Source organism: Cheilinus undulatus, linkage group 14 (assembly GCF_018320785.1).
Source record: "Cheilinus undulatus linkage group 14, ASM1832078v1, whole genome shotgun sequence".
NCBI lineage: Eukaryota > Metazoa > Chordata > Actinopteri > Labriformes > Labridae > Cheilinus > Cheilinus undulatus.
In genome coordinates, this window is record NC_054878.1 from 10916776 (window position 1) to 10933290 (window position 16515).

The 16515-nt window shown below is 38.8% G+C and overlaps 1 protein-coding gene across 1 annotated transcript in view; it reads right to left on the bottom strand.

Moving 5' to 3' along the window:
* Positions 1 to 2591: 2591 nt before the first annotated feature.
* Positions 2592 to 16515, bottom strand: part of cnstb (consortin, connexin sorting protein b) — a 36570-nt gene continuing 22646 nt past the window's right edge. The window contains exons 4-11 of the mRNA XM_041804689.1: positions 16258 to 16288; positions 13614 to 13700; positions 13382 to 13490; positions 12862 to 12883; positions 12705 to 12771; positions 10847 to 11115; positions 5553 to 5697; positions 2592 to 3882 (exon numbers count right to left, since the gene is read on the bottom strand). Of these exons, the coding sequence (XP_041660623.1) occupies positions 3674 to 3882; positions 5553 to 5697; positions 10847 to 11115; positions 12705 to 12771; positions 12862 to 12883; positions 13382 to 13490; positions 13614 to 13700; positions 16258 to 16288 (939 nt within the window). The 3' untranslated portion in view covers positions 2592 to 3673. The remainder of the gene's footprint in view (positions 3883 to 5552; positions 5698 to 10846; positions 11116 to 12704; positions 12772 to 12861; positions 12884 to 13381; positions 13491 to 13613; positions 13701 to 16257; positions 16289 to 16515) is intronic.

Below are 16515 nucleotides of genomic sequence, written 5' to 3' on the forward strand. Positions count from 1 at the left end.
CTGTTAAATCTATGCAGAAATCTGCTGCTTTAATCAGGAATGGACTTTTGAGTAAGTTTGTCATGCGGCTTGTTTGCTAATAACGGTTAGCAATAGTTGTATTTTTGTAAAACTGATCAAACATTAAGCCAATCTTCAAAAAAGATGTTTCAATCTCACTTATTTTAAATTTCTGTTAGGATCATAAAAGGAAAGAAAGAAAATATACCCTAAATACAGCAATATTTTATTTCTTCAGCTATTTTTTATTATTTAATCAAGCTTCTTGGGGCCGGATGGGAAGCTGTGGGGGCCCTGATCTAGATGATCAGTGCTCTGGGCTAATGTGTCTTTTTTTCCTGCATCAGATTTTGTTGCTAACTGGAGAAAAGTTATCAACCGAGCTATTGTTGTGGTTATGCATGAGCCAGCTCTCATCTTCTTCGGCTTTCTCTTTTGGCATCTCCACTTTTTTGAAGGGCTTATATAGTCCAAAATTACCAGCCCTACAATCAAGTCACAAGGCCACTGCATTGCAAACTTTACAAAACCAGGCACATACCATTTTAAAGAGAAATGATTTTACATTTTGAAACAGGCTACAATTTTACTCAAACAACAATATAGAAAAGGTCAGTATTCAAGTTAAACATAAAATGTACTCATCACTGCTTGTAAGTAGAAAGGAACATGTTTTTGCTAACTTTCATAGGCCTCTCCATAAGACTGGGCCCCAGAAAGCTTACCTCCCTTCACACACTTATGGGCAATTGTGCAGCGTGTAGTGTCATCAGTTAATCCAACACCAGTTAAACTGTGACACCTGTTCTGTACATCAGACATAATAAATGATACAACTGTAACGTGTAAACTGAATCCTCTGTGATATAAAAATGTCATAAAGTCTTTTATTGACAATTTCAAATTACAGTAATAAAGAAACATGTTCAGGTTTTTTTTTTTTTTAAATAACCTTTCCCAGCCAACCTACAGCACCTGGGCTCCCAGGAGGCTGCGACCCACAATTTTGGGAGCATTAATGTACACTACTCATGGCCTCATTTACTGATTTTATTCCATCTGAACATCTGCTTTCAGTTATCATGATCTGTTGTCTAACACAGTCCAACAGTATTCTCTCTCGGCAGAGGATTGTGGTGATCTATCGGGAGAAAGCAAAGTCTCATAATTCATAAACAGGAGAGATTTCAGGGTTTTACACTTGAGAGTGAACATGTTATCATTGAGCACCAAAGGTTAAAACACAGAGTTACTGCCTGAGCTTGTGGAGTGTTGCATACCGAACCATGATCAAAACTCTAAAACAGGGGTGTCCAAACAATAGGCCAACTGCAGCCTGTGGTCCATTTTAAGTTAGAAAATTATAGACACAAAATGAAATATTAGACACAAAGCTTGTTCTTGACTGTTCTGTACTTCTTAGTTTACACTAAATATACTGTTTACAAACAAAAGTTACATTCTACCTGTTAAGTCCAAAAATGCACCATTGAAATCCATTCAGTTTTTGATCTTACTTCCATTAAAGCGTAATAAATGCATTTTATTATATCTGGGTGTCAATCCAGGCTTTTGCCTTGGAATTAATCATTTTGACTACTCTCCACCAGATGGCGTCATTTTGACCATATTTAGCATACGGAGAAAAAAACATGCTAAACATGCCAAAAATAATGCAGAACAATCAATGTTGCTTCTAATCATTGACATATCATTACCATATCCCGACTGTAACGATTCAACACAAAAAAAAATCACTTTTTCTTCTAGCTTACTGACAATTTTTTAATTTCTGAGTTTTTCATCTAAAACATGGTGGCATGACAAAAAACCTGGCATTCAAAGGTTAAAACCTTTAAAAATTAATGAATATTTTATGCCAATGATTAGGTCTGTTGTGGATAAAAAAAAGAAGCTCAATAACAGTGGAATAGATTATTAATTTTTTTTTTAAGCACAATTCTGCGCTCAGCACCTTGAGAGTCAGTATTTGACATTGCACAAAAAAAAATGCAGAAAAATCGGTGTTGCTGTTAACCACTGACATATCCCAGGCTGTAATAATTCAAAACACAAAAAATTACTTTGCATGTAGAATAGTAAAGATAATCATTTTTTCTGTTTCATTTCCATCAAAAACATGGTTGCATCATGACAGAAACCTAGCATTTAAAGGTTAAAATCTTTAAAAAATATATGAGCATTCGATATCAAGAATTAGATCAGTTGTAGGTAAAAAAAACAAAAAAACAAATGAAAGTAGAATAAAATATTGAAGTATAATAATTTTCATAGCTACCATATGAAAAGCACATATTTTGCGCTTAGCAGCTAACCCCAAACCCTGGCCGGCCCCCCCCCCCCCCCCCCCACAAATCATTCCCATCCCCCTCTTGCGCCATCTTTCAGAAAATGTGTGCTGAAACAAGCTGTTCTCAGATTTTCCCCTCGTGATGTCATGTGGGGAGTTAGCACCGCTCCCAGGTTCGATTGCCCCCCCCCTGCTTGTCTGAAACAGAGGGCTTTTTAGATATGCAAAAATCCAATACTGGAGTGTTTTTCCAGCAACAAATGTCACAGGCATGTTTTTGGGGACCTCTGAGACCAATATAAACTTGACTTAAAGGGGTAAACTATGTGATTTTTAAAACACCAAAGGTGCTGTCCATCAAACTGGCCAAGTTGTCCTTATATTTTCAGTGAAAAAGGTTTGGACACCCCTGCTCTAAAGCATCGGTTTTAAGATTTTTTACTTGTACTGTCCTTGTAATAGTACCCAAGGCCTCATTCATGATGACTCTGTCATGATAGTGTGTTCATTTTTACCTGGCCACTTTGTTCATTTACTCACATCACATATAGTACAATGCATCTCTTTCACTGCTCTTATTTACAAGAGCCCAATAGGAATGTTAAGAATAACCACTTGAATTGCAGTGCAAAAGGATCATAAAGGCTCATCTGCATCTTGAATTAGTGATTTTAGAAACAATCAAATCTTTTAATTCATGCTGTGTCTCTTAAAAGTGTAGAGCCCCATAATTAATTTATTGAACAGAAACAGGTCAACACAGAAAAATCTGATAGTAACACAGATTCAAAGGGAGTAAAGATCATATATTGGGTCAAAACAACACTAAAACAGTTCTAGTGTCTTAATGACAGCTTTGGAAGTGTAAAACCACAAGAACAAGAAAACATATGGACCAAAATACAAATGTACTCACAGCTAAGATTGCTACAAATCTTTGTGAATCACTAGTACACAGATAAACTTGTTCATTTGTCAAAACATATTGATGCTAGCCCTCCTGTGTGGTGCCTGTTTGGTTTAGCTGAAGATGGAAAATCGACAAAGGCAGTAGTAAACAAGAGGTTTTTCAAATTCTAACCCCACAACATGCAGGCTGGTGGATTCAGACAGTTTCTCTGCTTGGTGTTGCTTTGAGCATCCATGAGTTATTCATAAATCTGGATCTGATAACTTAAAGTCTTTAAGTCAAAGGACCCAAGCTCCAGTCAAATCAGAGCTCTGACACTCTGAATGGCAGCACCAAATGAACGCCTGTTCATGCGACTGCAGTCAGACTGCAGAACTGTGCTGTGCTCAGAGACACAAATCCTCCACACTGTCAAATCACAGTGCAGGACTCTGGGGAGCAGATCAGAGGATCTAAGTCCGGAAAGGAAACCAGTGTCCAAGACCTTCAAAGAACCTCCTTACACTCATGACGTAGAAGTCTACATTTTGAGTGAAGTCAGTGCAGATGTTGGAGTAACTGTCCACCAGGGTGCAGTATAGGGCTGTCCCACCGATGCTGATCACCACAGTCACCAGACACAGCAGCAGCAGGATCAGGCAGGAATCTCCTCCCACCTCATCTATGAGGGAGAAATGGATATACGTGATGAACATGCTTTGGTTTGAGAATATTATGACATGCATTTGAAGGGTGTTTTGATGAAAACTTCTTATTTTGTGCACCTTTGTCGCACTTCAATGTTTCAGATCATTAAACAAATTCAAAATCAGACAAAGATAACCTAAGTGAATACAAAATGCAGTTTTAAATGATTATTTCATTTATTAAGGGAAAAAGCCATCCAATGGTCGTGCTACTCTTGGTGGCAACAACTACAAGTAAGCTTTTTTCAATAACTGGCAATGAGTCTTTACATCACTGTGGAGGAATTTTGCCCCACTCTTCTTTGCAGAATTGTTTTAATTCAGTCACATTGGTGGGTTTTCCAGCATGAATGGCCTGTTTAAGGTCATGCCACAGCATCTCAATCAGATTTAAGTCCAGACTTTGACTAGGCCACTCCAAAACCTTCATTTTGTTGTTTTAATCCGTTCAAAGGTAGACTCGAGTGTGGGTTTCAGATCATTGTCCTGTTTCACAATCCAAGTGAACTTGAGGTCATGAACTGATGGCCGGACATTCTCCTTCAGGATTTTCTGTTAGAGCAGAATTCATGGTTCCATCAGTTACAGCAAGTGGTCCAGGTCCTGAAGGAGCAAAGTAGCCCCAGACCATCACACTACCACCACCATGTTTGACTGTTGATGATGTTCTTTTTATGAAATGCTGTGTTAGATTTCACAGAGCGACTTTTGTCTTGTCAGACCACTGAATATTTCTCCAAAAGTCTTGGGGATCATCAAGATGTTTCTTGGCAAATGTGAGATGAGCCTTTGTGTTCTTTTTTGTCAGCAGTGGTTTAGGCCTAGGAACTCTACCATGGACGCCATTTTTGCCCAGGCTCTGTCTTATCATTGAGTTATGAACACTGACCTTAAGTGACTCAAATGAGTCCTGCATGTCTTGGACAGGATGTAACTAAAAGGCAATTCCCCCCCCCCGGGGGATCAATAAAGGATTGATTGATTGATTGATTGATGTCTTTAGATGTTGTTCTGGGTTCTTTTGTGACCTCCTGGATGCTTCGCTGATAAGCTCTTGGAGTCATTTAGGTAGGCCGACCACTCCTGGGAAGGTTCACCACTGTTTCAACTTTTCTCCATTTGTGGATAGTGGCTCTCACCATGGTTCTCTGGAGTGCCATAGCCTTAGAAATGGCTTTGTAACCATTTCAAGACTGATAGATGTCAAAGACATTGATTCTCATCTGTTCTTGAATTTCTCTAGATGGCACCATGATGTGTTGCTTTTTGATCTTGTAGCCTACTTCACTTTGTCTGACAGGCTCTATTTAAGGGATTTCTGGATTCAACAGGTCTGGCAGTAATCAGGCCTGTGAAATTGAACTCAGCTTTCTATATAGTGTGGTTAATCACAGTTAACTCATAATTTGACAAGGGCAAAGTGGAAATTACTTTGTGACATAGGACCAGGTAGGTTTGGATGGCTTTTCCCCTTAAATGAAATCATTTAAAAATGCATTTTGTATTTACTCTGGTTATCTTCGTTTAATATTAAAGTTAGTTTAATGACCTGAAACATTTTAGTGCAACAAATATGCAAAAAAAAAAAAAAAAAAAAAAAATCTTGAAGGGGAAAAATACTTTTCCAACTGTAGCTCAACCGTACCTTGTTCAATGCCATCCTCGGGCTCACTAAAGCGAACTTTACGTTTGGCGTTTTGTTTGGTGACAGTGTTACTGGGGGGAGGTAATCCATCCAAAGATGCTCTCCTCCTCTTCAGGATGGACACCAGACCATCTGGAGCTGAACTCTGGAAGAGGGAAACATGAGAAATGGCAGCTAATGTGCAAACTGTTTTAACATGCTATGTTCTTATGAAATTAACGACTGAATGGGTCCAATGGGCAGTGAACAAATTCAGTAAAATACAAATAGTATGGAAGCCCCAGTGCCCTGGTGGTTATGTCTGTGCAGTCCATGTGTGGAGGAAGTGAACCAGCAGGCAGCCCAGACTTGGGTCTGGCCTGTAGCTGCTTTCACACATGTCCCAACCCTTCCTGGGTTTTGACTCTCTTGACTGCCCTAGTATCTAAAAACACAGAATGCTCTATTGAACACCATCACTGTTACCACTGTTTTGAAGGTATATGAAATTAGGGCCAATAAAAATATTGTCTACCAGTAAACATTTAAAATCAAGTAGTTTAAAGCCTAAACTATATGGACAAAAGTATTTGGCTACACCTGTTAAATATTGAATTTAGGTGTTTCAATCAGACCTGTTGCCACAGGTGTATAAAATCAAGCATCTGCCATGAGGACTACATTTACAAACATTTGTGATAATAAATGGGTTGTTCTGAAGAGCTCAGTGACTTCAAGTGTGGTACCGTGATGGATGCCAAGACAGTTCATGAAATTTCATTCCTTCTCCATATTCCACAGTCAGCTGTAAGTGAAAATGTTGGGCCATTCAGGTAGTACATTCGATTTTAAAGAAGGAAAGTAAAGCAGCAGACGGCCAGAAGCATTTCAGATGAACTGGAGCTGAGCCATGGGAGTGAGACTCAGGAAATAAACACAAAGCTCCAAAAGCTCAGCTACATAACACTGAGGGGAAATTAATCTTGAATTCTATGTTTTCACCCAGTTACACTGCACAGTCAACAGAGGTCAGTGCTTTCTAGCAGAGCTTTAATTCCTCCCCACCCTAATGAAGAAACCTTTGACCTGATCATAATCTCTAAAGCAGCCACAAAGCAGAAACCACAACACAGAGCTCGGTCATATGCTGACTACTGAAGTGAAGACAATTATCAAGCTGTCAGCCTCATCTGCTGCTCTAGTTTATAGCTACATTACTCACTGAGCTCAATACTAGCATGCTGAACTTTGCAATGGTCATCACCTTCCAGAGGTGTAATATAATTTAATGTTTGACTTTCATGATTACAAAGAGCTCAATCCAAACAAGATTTTTTTATGCCACCACAGAAGTAAGTGCTGTACCAGAGATGTTAAGATACAGGGTGGTTGTGAATAAGCACTGTAAAGATGCTCCATTTCACAACAGCAGGCATGATATCAGTAGTTAGTGTGGATTATCTTTAAATCCACCCCCCAATGTTAGCTTGTAAAACTCATGGCTTTGCAACTAAAGCTGTTGCTCTGTAAATTCATTTTCGCCAAGAAACAGGAAGTCGTTTTTTCAGCCACTTAATACATCTGTACTGCCATGAATTTTGGTGGACATAAGGACAGGATAAATTAGAAGTTTCGTCAGGGGTTCTGGCTAAATGACTCAATGGTATCCCCCACAAAATGTAAACTAGCATATTCAACCAGGATTATGACATTTTTAAGGCATGTGTAAAATAGGACCTACAAAAAAGACCCTTGGACCTTCATCCATCTTTTCTATACAGCCTATCCCAACTGTTATTGGGCAAGAGGAGGGGCACAGTAGGGCTGACACAAAGAGACAGACAACCAGACTTGCTCACATTCACACCTACAGCCAATTTAGAGGGATCAATTAACCTAATGAGCATGTCTTTGGTGGTGGGGGGAAGCCGGAGTATCTGGAGAGGATCCACGCACGCATGGGGAGAACATGCAAACTCCACACAGAAAGGCCCTGACCAGTAAGCGAACCAGGGACCTTCTTGCTGTGAGGCAACAGCGCTAACCCCTGTGCCACCGTGCAGCCCTGACTGTTGGACCTGTATTCTCTAATCAATAGGAAATCTGGCATTTGGCCTTTTTTATTAAACTGGTTAAAATTGGACAATTTTCCCAAGATGGTCTGGCTGCAAACTGTTCATCTGAGATGCCATACATCTCTGGGCAGAAATACATGATAAAACTTCTGAAATAAAATCAGATAAAACACACGCTGAGGATTTGGTTAAGGGTTAACCAAGCGTTAAAAGTTAAAAACCTGACGTGCAAAACCTGATTACAAAATGTTTGATAAAGCTGAGTAAACAAAATCATACTAATGCAGCAAGCATAGCTTAAAAAGCTCCATTAGCTACATAAGCTATGTAGATAAGGAGCTACGTAGTTAATGTAGCTGCATAGCTAGCATCAGTTTTATAACCTTATAACAAGTTTATTATACTTGTGTAATTTCCATCATTTTTTACTTTTACTGTGAGTCTTATTTATGCCTAAATTCCATTTAGACATTAAATATTTGTGTCTTTTTATGTTTTCTGGTGGATTTATAAAGAAAATCTGTGGTATAAATTGGGAAATATAAGTGATGTGAGTCAGTTTACAACAGTATAATAGCTTCATTAAACTAAAGATAACCTCACCTTGTCTTGTAAAATAAATATTTTGTATTTTAATAACTTTTTAAACAAGGTAGTAAAAACTCACTAGACTCTCTTAGTGGGCAGATCCACTAAGATTTTGTGCACTGTGTTTAAGGCTGCACTATTAGTGCAAGATTCGCGCCTGCTAATAGCTCCTCTTTTGCCACAAATCCACTAAAGAATTTGTACTTTTATAGGGACGCTAAACGCTTTAAATTTTACCACCCCAGTGCACTTAGTGTGTTTTTCCACAGGCAAAGTGGCATATCAGCAGCTCTGCATTAAGATTACCAGCACCACAATGGCAGAGACAGAAAAAAGAGAATAACACACATTTTTTTTTTAATTATAATTATAATGAACAGTGCAGTGTGATTGCACACATCACAGCTGTTTGAAGCAGCAATAGCCTGTTATTAGGTGCTACAGTGTTCTTTACACTCTTTTACAGGTAAATCAAATTATTTTAGGAGCAACGTGTTAATTTTCACCAAATCCTTGTGGATAATGACAATCCCTCTGTCATCCATATGCACTTGTTCTCTCCCTTTCAAAAGAATAAACATCTACCTATGCTGATCCTGCTCTGTCTGACAGCAGTATTAAATATCTTGGACTCATTTTGTGCAAGAAATCAAAACATCTTATTGCCGAACATGCACTGTGCCCATGCTGCAGCAGAGTCGTTTCGCTGTGCAGAAGCAGAAACAATTTACAGTCAAACAGGTGTGATAGCAGACAGCTATTTATATCACATTCAGGTAAACTTCCTATAACTACAGTGTGAAGAGGAGAGCCTGTCTGTAAACTTTGATTTATTTAAAGGTGTCCCATATTAATGCTTGATCACATACTGTAAAATAAATTACATTCCAAACTCACCACTGCCACTCTTATACTTCAGTTCACTTTCTGTTTGAATGTATTTTTCCAAACAAAATAATTTATTTCTTTTTAATAGGAAATAAAAAGGCACACATGGCAGTAGAGTCCACATATTTTTTCGAAAGTGGCTCATGCTGAGTTTTATACCGTCCCACAGCGTGTTGTTGATAATGACTTTATTTTGGAATACACAGTAAGGACAGACTGAAGTGGAAAGAGGCAAAAGGAGAAGCGAAGAGGAGAGAGAAATAGCACTGATTTTAATGCCTGGTTTCATTTGGTGTTAAACTTTACTGCCTGTTGCAGTTAGCGCTGGTCTTTTTGGATTAGATGTTATTTGTAATGAGGCTGATTTCCATGTCAGAGGAGCAAATTTCTGCTGAATTCTGAATATTCTTCCTCCTACTCCTCATTTGCATACATGTTAATGGGACATGGTGCTGTTTGCTCTGTTGAGCAGTTCATGTACGTTTTGTGTGCAGTTAGCATGGATTTCCCTTTTGCCCAAACTCCATGGAAAAGCAATCTTCATTGCCATATCCTCCCACACTACAGCTAAAAAATGTGTAAAAAAACGTGCTGTTCTTTAGTGGATCTGCTCCTATATGTTATTTTCCATTATTAACATCTTAATATGCATGTATCTAATGGATTTTTGTTTTTTGTTTGTTTTTTTAACCATAAAGGGCGGCCCACACATGGTCACTTTGTTAACCTTGACTTTTGATCACCATCAATTCTTGAGCAGGATATAAATATAAATATATATATATATATATATATATGACAGAAGTATTAGGATACTCACCAGTAATATTCTAGAATCTAGGGCTCAAATATAGAATTTTCAAGTATTTCAATGAGTGTACTATTTAAGGTTAAATACTGCCTTTTTATGGCTGCAGCAGAGCCAAAGACAAAGTCTTTACTTTCTGCAATATCAAAGTTAACCTTTATCTTAGTCCCCTCTGTCTTGCTCACATTTCTCTCTGTCTTTATACAGCCCTTAATGACAAATGAATTCAAAGCTCACAATTTAAATGTTTTATCTTGAATAAAATCTTTCATCCCTTTTAAATTTAGGAGGGGTGGTCATAAAATTAAGTGTATGTTTTTATTCTGCTGATCTGAATGACTGACATTTATTTATTCCAGCACTGGAAATCCTATGTTTTACTATCTAAGTGATAAAACGTGTTTTATGCAGTGACTGAAAATAAAGGAGGGGAAAAAGATTAACTAGCATAGTTATAAACTCTAAAACCTGCATGTGTTGCACTGCAAAATAAGGGCGTAACTCTTAAACAAACCTCTGCTGGATTACATAACCAAGAACCAAGGTCCTGACCTCATCAATGACAGGCCTTCAGCCTGCACTGCTTGTTTGGAATAGCTCTTATTACATTTGCACCTCCAGGAAGTACCAGGCCCTTCCAGCTCTGTGTCTGAGCCGGGTCACGATGTCTTGGCTCAGGCCCTAGATCAGGAATCTAGCTCATTTGGCAAGCTGGCCATCCCGAGTGTCAGGCCACACCAGAGAGCATGGGTGGAGTTTATTGAACATAAAGACTGTGATGATCTCATGAAGAGACCATGGAGATCGTTTTAGGGAGTGTCCCGGCAAAGACAAAGAGCTGAAAAGAACCAAAACAATACAGCTAAGGTTTATTCAGGCTGAAAGGGAAATATGAAATAGAAACAGATGATCTGGGAATGAATGCATGCATGTCTGTTCTTCAGATGCATTCCTACCCCCTCTGTGTTGGACAGCTTGGCCAGGTCCTTGTCTGAAGCCTGGGGGACTCCTGTCGGCCACTCCAGCTTCACCTCCTCCTCTTCCGGCGTCTCTTCACATGTCTCCTCCTCATTATCTACTTTAAGTCCTTCCTCATATGTCTCCTCTCCTCCTTCCTCCTCCTCATGTCCTTCCTGGTGGCCTGTCCGTGCTGAGGGACGTTCTGGATCTAAGCTCTTCCTGCCGTGATGTTCCTCATCCTGCTGTGTCGTTTCTGCCTTGTTGACTGGCATGTGGGACAACAAATGACATTAGTTAATGATTACTGATTATCACTCTATCCTTGCTGTGTTAGATATCACAGTGTAATGATGCAGAGGCCTTGTGTAGAGACACAAGTCCATGAGTGGATTAGAAGGTTATCGGAGGATTGAAAGAGGATTAAAGGAGGTAAAGGAACGTTTACTCATTTGTTTATCTTCATTTTTCCATTGACTAAAGCAGACATTTAAAGAAGAAAAAAGCAAGAAAGTCCCTGTAGTTGTACTGTCCTAGGTACAAGTCACAGTTTTTCAGGAATGATGAGTTTCAGAGTTTGTAGGGACTTGAATTGGAAACCAGAGGGCCACCACTTTAAATCCTGTTACAGACCAAATATGGAAATTGGGACTGGTTAACAGAGAGGTGCAGATATACTTTCTGTGCAAACTCTACAAAGTGCCCTTGAGCAAGTCAGGCCCAGTGTGCTTTTGAGTGCCAGTAGGGCCAAGAGTATGTGTGTGGTACCTTTCAAAATAAGAGTGAAAAAATGTTTTTCACATGTAATTAATGACGTATATAAAATGAAATTTCCTCCTTTTGACCAAAGTCGGCAAAGGCCTGATCAGAAGTGTGAGGTAGAAATGCATTGTTACTTTTGAAACATGAACCTTATGCTCTTAATTTTTATTTCTCTTGAAGCCTCATTGTGCTATTCTAGTGACACTACCCATGCCTCCATAGCTCTTATGGAAGCTTTTTTAGCAAGCCTGGAACCCGGGTGACTTTTCAGAGACTTTAAAGATTACATCCACAGTGGCAGGTCCAACATTTGATATCTTTTTATGCACTTTTTACCCAAGTAAGCTCATCATCTGACAAACCCACAGCAGCAACAGACAAGTAGGCAGCTCAAATTCAAAGATGCATTTTGGTTTAAACTGATTCACAATTACTGGCTTGTTGTTCCATTTTATAATTGCACTACACCACACACACACACACACACACAATGTTTTATAGAGTATAAACCATAGGTGATTGGTCACTCCAATGGGTGACACAGTGTTATTTTAGATGTACCAAAAGTGTGTTTTTAAGAAAAATCAACTGATATTTATCAGTTCCTGAAAAATAAGGGCATCTCTAGAAAATAAGCAGTCCTCTCCTGATGGGTTCGACTGCCGTTGTAGTTCATATAGATGTATTCATTTCAGTCATTTTTATTAATAAACTGAACTGGCCATGAGATCTTAAATATGTAAATGTCTCATTCCTGTATTTACTTAGATTCAGGCAATCAGTGTTTTGCTTTAGGTCTAAAAAAATCCTCCATAGCAACAGATGTGGGGACGGTAACATCCCCCTATATAACAACTATCCTTTATTTGACCAAATATAAACAAAACCTGAGACATGTCTTTGTTGTAGAATGTGAATTAGCACGTTAGCATGCTTACATGCTAAAGTAAAAGGGCAATCATGATATACTGTATATTTTCCTTATTAATAATCAACATGTGAATATTATTGTGAGCATGTTAGCATGCAGTTAGCTCCATGGAAATTCATTAAGTAGCAGGTTCATAAGAACTACAGGCAGTATGACATATTTACCATTAAAGCTGGACTGAAGTGTCTCCTTTGTCCTCTGAATGTCCATCTGGATTATATTTTCTGGGTTCTGTTGAATCAAACATTGAGAACAAAACAATCAACTATGTTGGTTTGACATGACCAGAGATTAAAAAAGGAGATTATTCAAATATCTCACCTGTCCTATATTGGTCGAGGGTCTGAGGAATGCCAAATAAAAAAAAGAAGATGAGCAAAGAAGGAAAAAACAGTCAGATAGGGACAGAGACACAAACAAAAGTCAAACTAGGTGTGACTCAACATATATAAAGTTGAAATATCCTCCCAGTCTTCAAATCAAATCCACCCAAATGACTGTGGGCTGCAATAACATACCAGGAGAGTCACATGATAGGTGGGACACAAACAGCGTCTGGCAAGCAGACCTGAAGTATTTGACTGTCTCTGATGGAAGTCACAACCATGCACAAATCTCTTTTATCCTGTCAGGATATTAATTTTTCCAAACAATTTCTCTGTATTTTTTATTCTCAGTTTATCTCAATGCATTATCAATGTGCCAGCTTGGACTGTGACTACTCACTGTGTCAGCATGTGAGACGAAGACCGAAGTCAGTAACAGTAAAATAACGAGATAGCTTTAAGGTTTCTGCCCTTCATCAATAAAAAAAGGTTTTGGGAGAAATGTTGTGGTTTACCTGAGGTGTGTCCTGCAGATCTGGCTCAGGGTCTCCATGTGTTTCTGATTGATGAAGTCCGTTTCATCAGGTAAACTGCTCTCAGGGCTCTTCTCCTTCAGCTTGCTCTCTGGTGGCATATGTAGAGGTGCATTATGAATGAATAAATTAAATAATATCTTGTGTATTCTCAATAATAAAGACAATTCATGAGAACTGTGATATTTCATAAAGAAACAGGTGCATGCAGTACCCCAGTTTTCCTGCAGGGTGTCTAGATTGGACAGCAGACGTTCATGGTAGATCTTCTCCAGCTGCAGAAACTGAATAGCCCACTGGTCTGGTAGCATCACCAGTTAAAGACAATGACTCAGATAAAAAGCTCTGATTTATGAAAGTTTCCGTTCCAGTTATCTCATGAAATTACACAATTACTTCTCTGTGCTCTTCACCTGCAAAGCTCTTAGTGATCAGGCCCCTTTAAGAGCTCATAGTGCTGTTCTAGGTACCAGGTGTGATCAGGAGTTGTTTCTGCTTGATGCAGCACACTGTGACTGGCTGTATATTGGAGAATATATGGAAGTGGCTTGCTAAACCTAAAGATGCCCTAAAACCAGCAAAAACACTGCAAAACATTGCAAACAATCTATATTAGCTGGAATCTTAAGATTCTGACCCTCCTTTCATTATCATTATAGTGTTAAAGTTACTGTAGAAATGTCAGTTTATATCATCATTTGTTGTTCCTGCTAACACCAAACACAGTGTGCCTTTACCTTACTATTGGCATTAAAAATACAGTATGTAAACTCCTCCTCCAAGGGGCTCTCAACCAAAATAATATCCCAAGAGAGGAGTAGAGACCTAACCTCTCAAAAGCAGATGGGTTGACCAGATTCCATGTCTGTCATCAAGCTGGTCCATCTTGCAAAGCTCCAATCTGAAGCAGTTGTGTTTGGTCTGAGAACAGAGCTGACCAATTAGGATCAACATTTTTGGAGAATGACGTGGTAGCTACGATCTGGGTTTGGTTGTAGTAGAAGCCACTGAACCACATTTCTTTGTTAAAACAAGAGCAACACTGAAAGCTTTTCACAACAGAAAAAATGTTTCCGCTCTTCTCCCAACCTGCTTCTGCATGAGTCTGTGACAGTTACAGGCGAATTTAGTTGTACTGTAGGCTGCTGGTGGAGCGACAAGCTTGGATATGGCCATAATGTAGTGGCAGTTTTATCACAACAGGACCACAATTCTTTATTACAGCAAGGGCAAAGAGTCACACTGAAAGCTTCTCTTGGCAGAGGAGATGTTATTGCACTTAATTCAACCAGCCTCAGCACGAGTTTTATCCACAAAGTAGCTCCACTGCTCAAAAACTATGGCATCATCTGCTTGTCTAGCTCACGTTACTACCAGAGTTGCACATGTGTGCAACCTCATTTTGTCTTGTTGCTCTTACTTGCCCATAATGAATGTGATAGTCAGATTGTTTGTCCAACCACCTACCAAGAATTTTTTGTGAAAAAGGTTAGTGTCCTAGAATGTGCACGTAGGCTGGGATCCAAGGATGAGCATGCGCTCTGGCATCGCCTCAAGCACAAATATGGAAGTGCACTTTGACATGCATTTCTTTCTCATTTTAAAGAATTTATGAGAGAAAGCAAAAACGCCACTTTTCTGTTAAGTAATACTAGTACAGCTTATGAGATGTCTTTTTATTGAACAGTCTTCAATTCAAAACTAGAAGTAGTATTGAGAAGAGGTCAGAGAGGTGGATTGCACTAAACAATGCTGGTCTTAACTCTCTGGACATGCCGAGTGTGGGGTTGTTCCACGTTATGAAGGTGAGTTTGGATGATTGGACTCACAACCTATGGCAGCCTCCATTAAAAGACACATTCTTTTGCAATAATAAACATTTTGAGTTTCTCTGTCTTTGAAAACTTTAGGAAATATTTTAGACAATGCAAGACCTGAATAAAAAACAGTCACTTTTAGACTAATATAGATATTTTAGTGCAAAACTTCTACATATCTTATCTTTAAAGCTATGACTCTATCTTTTCATTGTTGTCTCTATTGTTGCACTGATGTTGTCTCTACCCGCCTCTCTCTTTCTCCTCTCTGGGTTTTCTTTCTCTGATGAGACTCTGTAGAGGCTTCCAGGCTTTCTCCTCATCAGTTAGTGCAGCCAGCTGAACAAAATTTTTCTTTCATTCAATAAAAAAAAAAAAGAAGCTTTTTTTTTTAAAGAACTTATCAAGTGAAAATATATCTGGTATTTAGGTTTGTTGTTTGTTAAGCCACTGTGTTACGAACCACCAAGCCAAATTTCAGTCATGATAAACATCTTTAGGTTTATAAAATTAAGCTTCAAAATCATAACAATTAACATTTACTGCTTTCTTCTTATCAACAGCCTCCGCTGCTCTAAACACAGAGTATTTTCCTCTAGTTTCTACGTCACAAATCTTTCCAGCACATATGTTAAGCTGTTTTGTTTTCTCCCTGGCCTCTTCCTGACATGCTCACTCACTGACACACTATCCTCATTGCAGCACAACTAGCTTACAGCTGTTACCATGCCAATGGCACAAACAGAGCCAGAGGAAAACTCCTACTTCAGGCCTTCAGGGCATTCATCCAAAGAGTGGGGAATACCCAGAGACTGAGAGAGGATAAAATGATGGAAAGCAGCAATGAGACAGACCCTCTTCAATCATATTAGACAGAAATGTACTCAACAGAGACTGAAAATCATACATTTTCTTATTTTTCTGTCGTCACATGTGCCAGTCTTGTGCAGTCAGGGTTTGAATAGAACATGCAAGTGACTGGTTAATCTCATAAAGGGTAAAAGTTAAAAAAAAGTTTCTGCTGTGTATTTGAAAGGATACAGTCTTCTTTGAGTGAATAGGCCTCTGCAATCTGAAAGGAAAAAAGAGAGTAATATCAGTTACATTACAGCCATTTACACAGAAATTCATCATGATTCATACAAGTACAGTATCAACAACTAAACATGCATTAGAAACAAGCTTCTGACAGAATTTATTGTGAAACATCAACAACAAACCCCTCACAAAGCGATCCGCAACCCCTCTCCAAGGCATTTATAATGATATAATCTAAAACTAGTGGGTCTGTTTGACCAA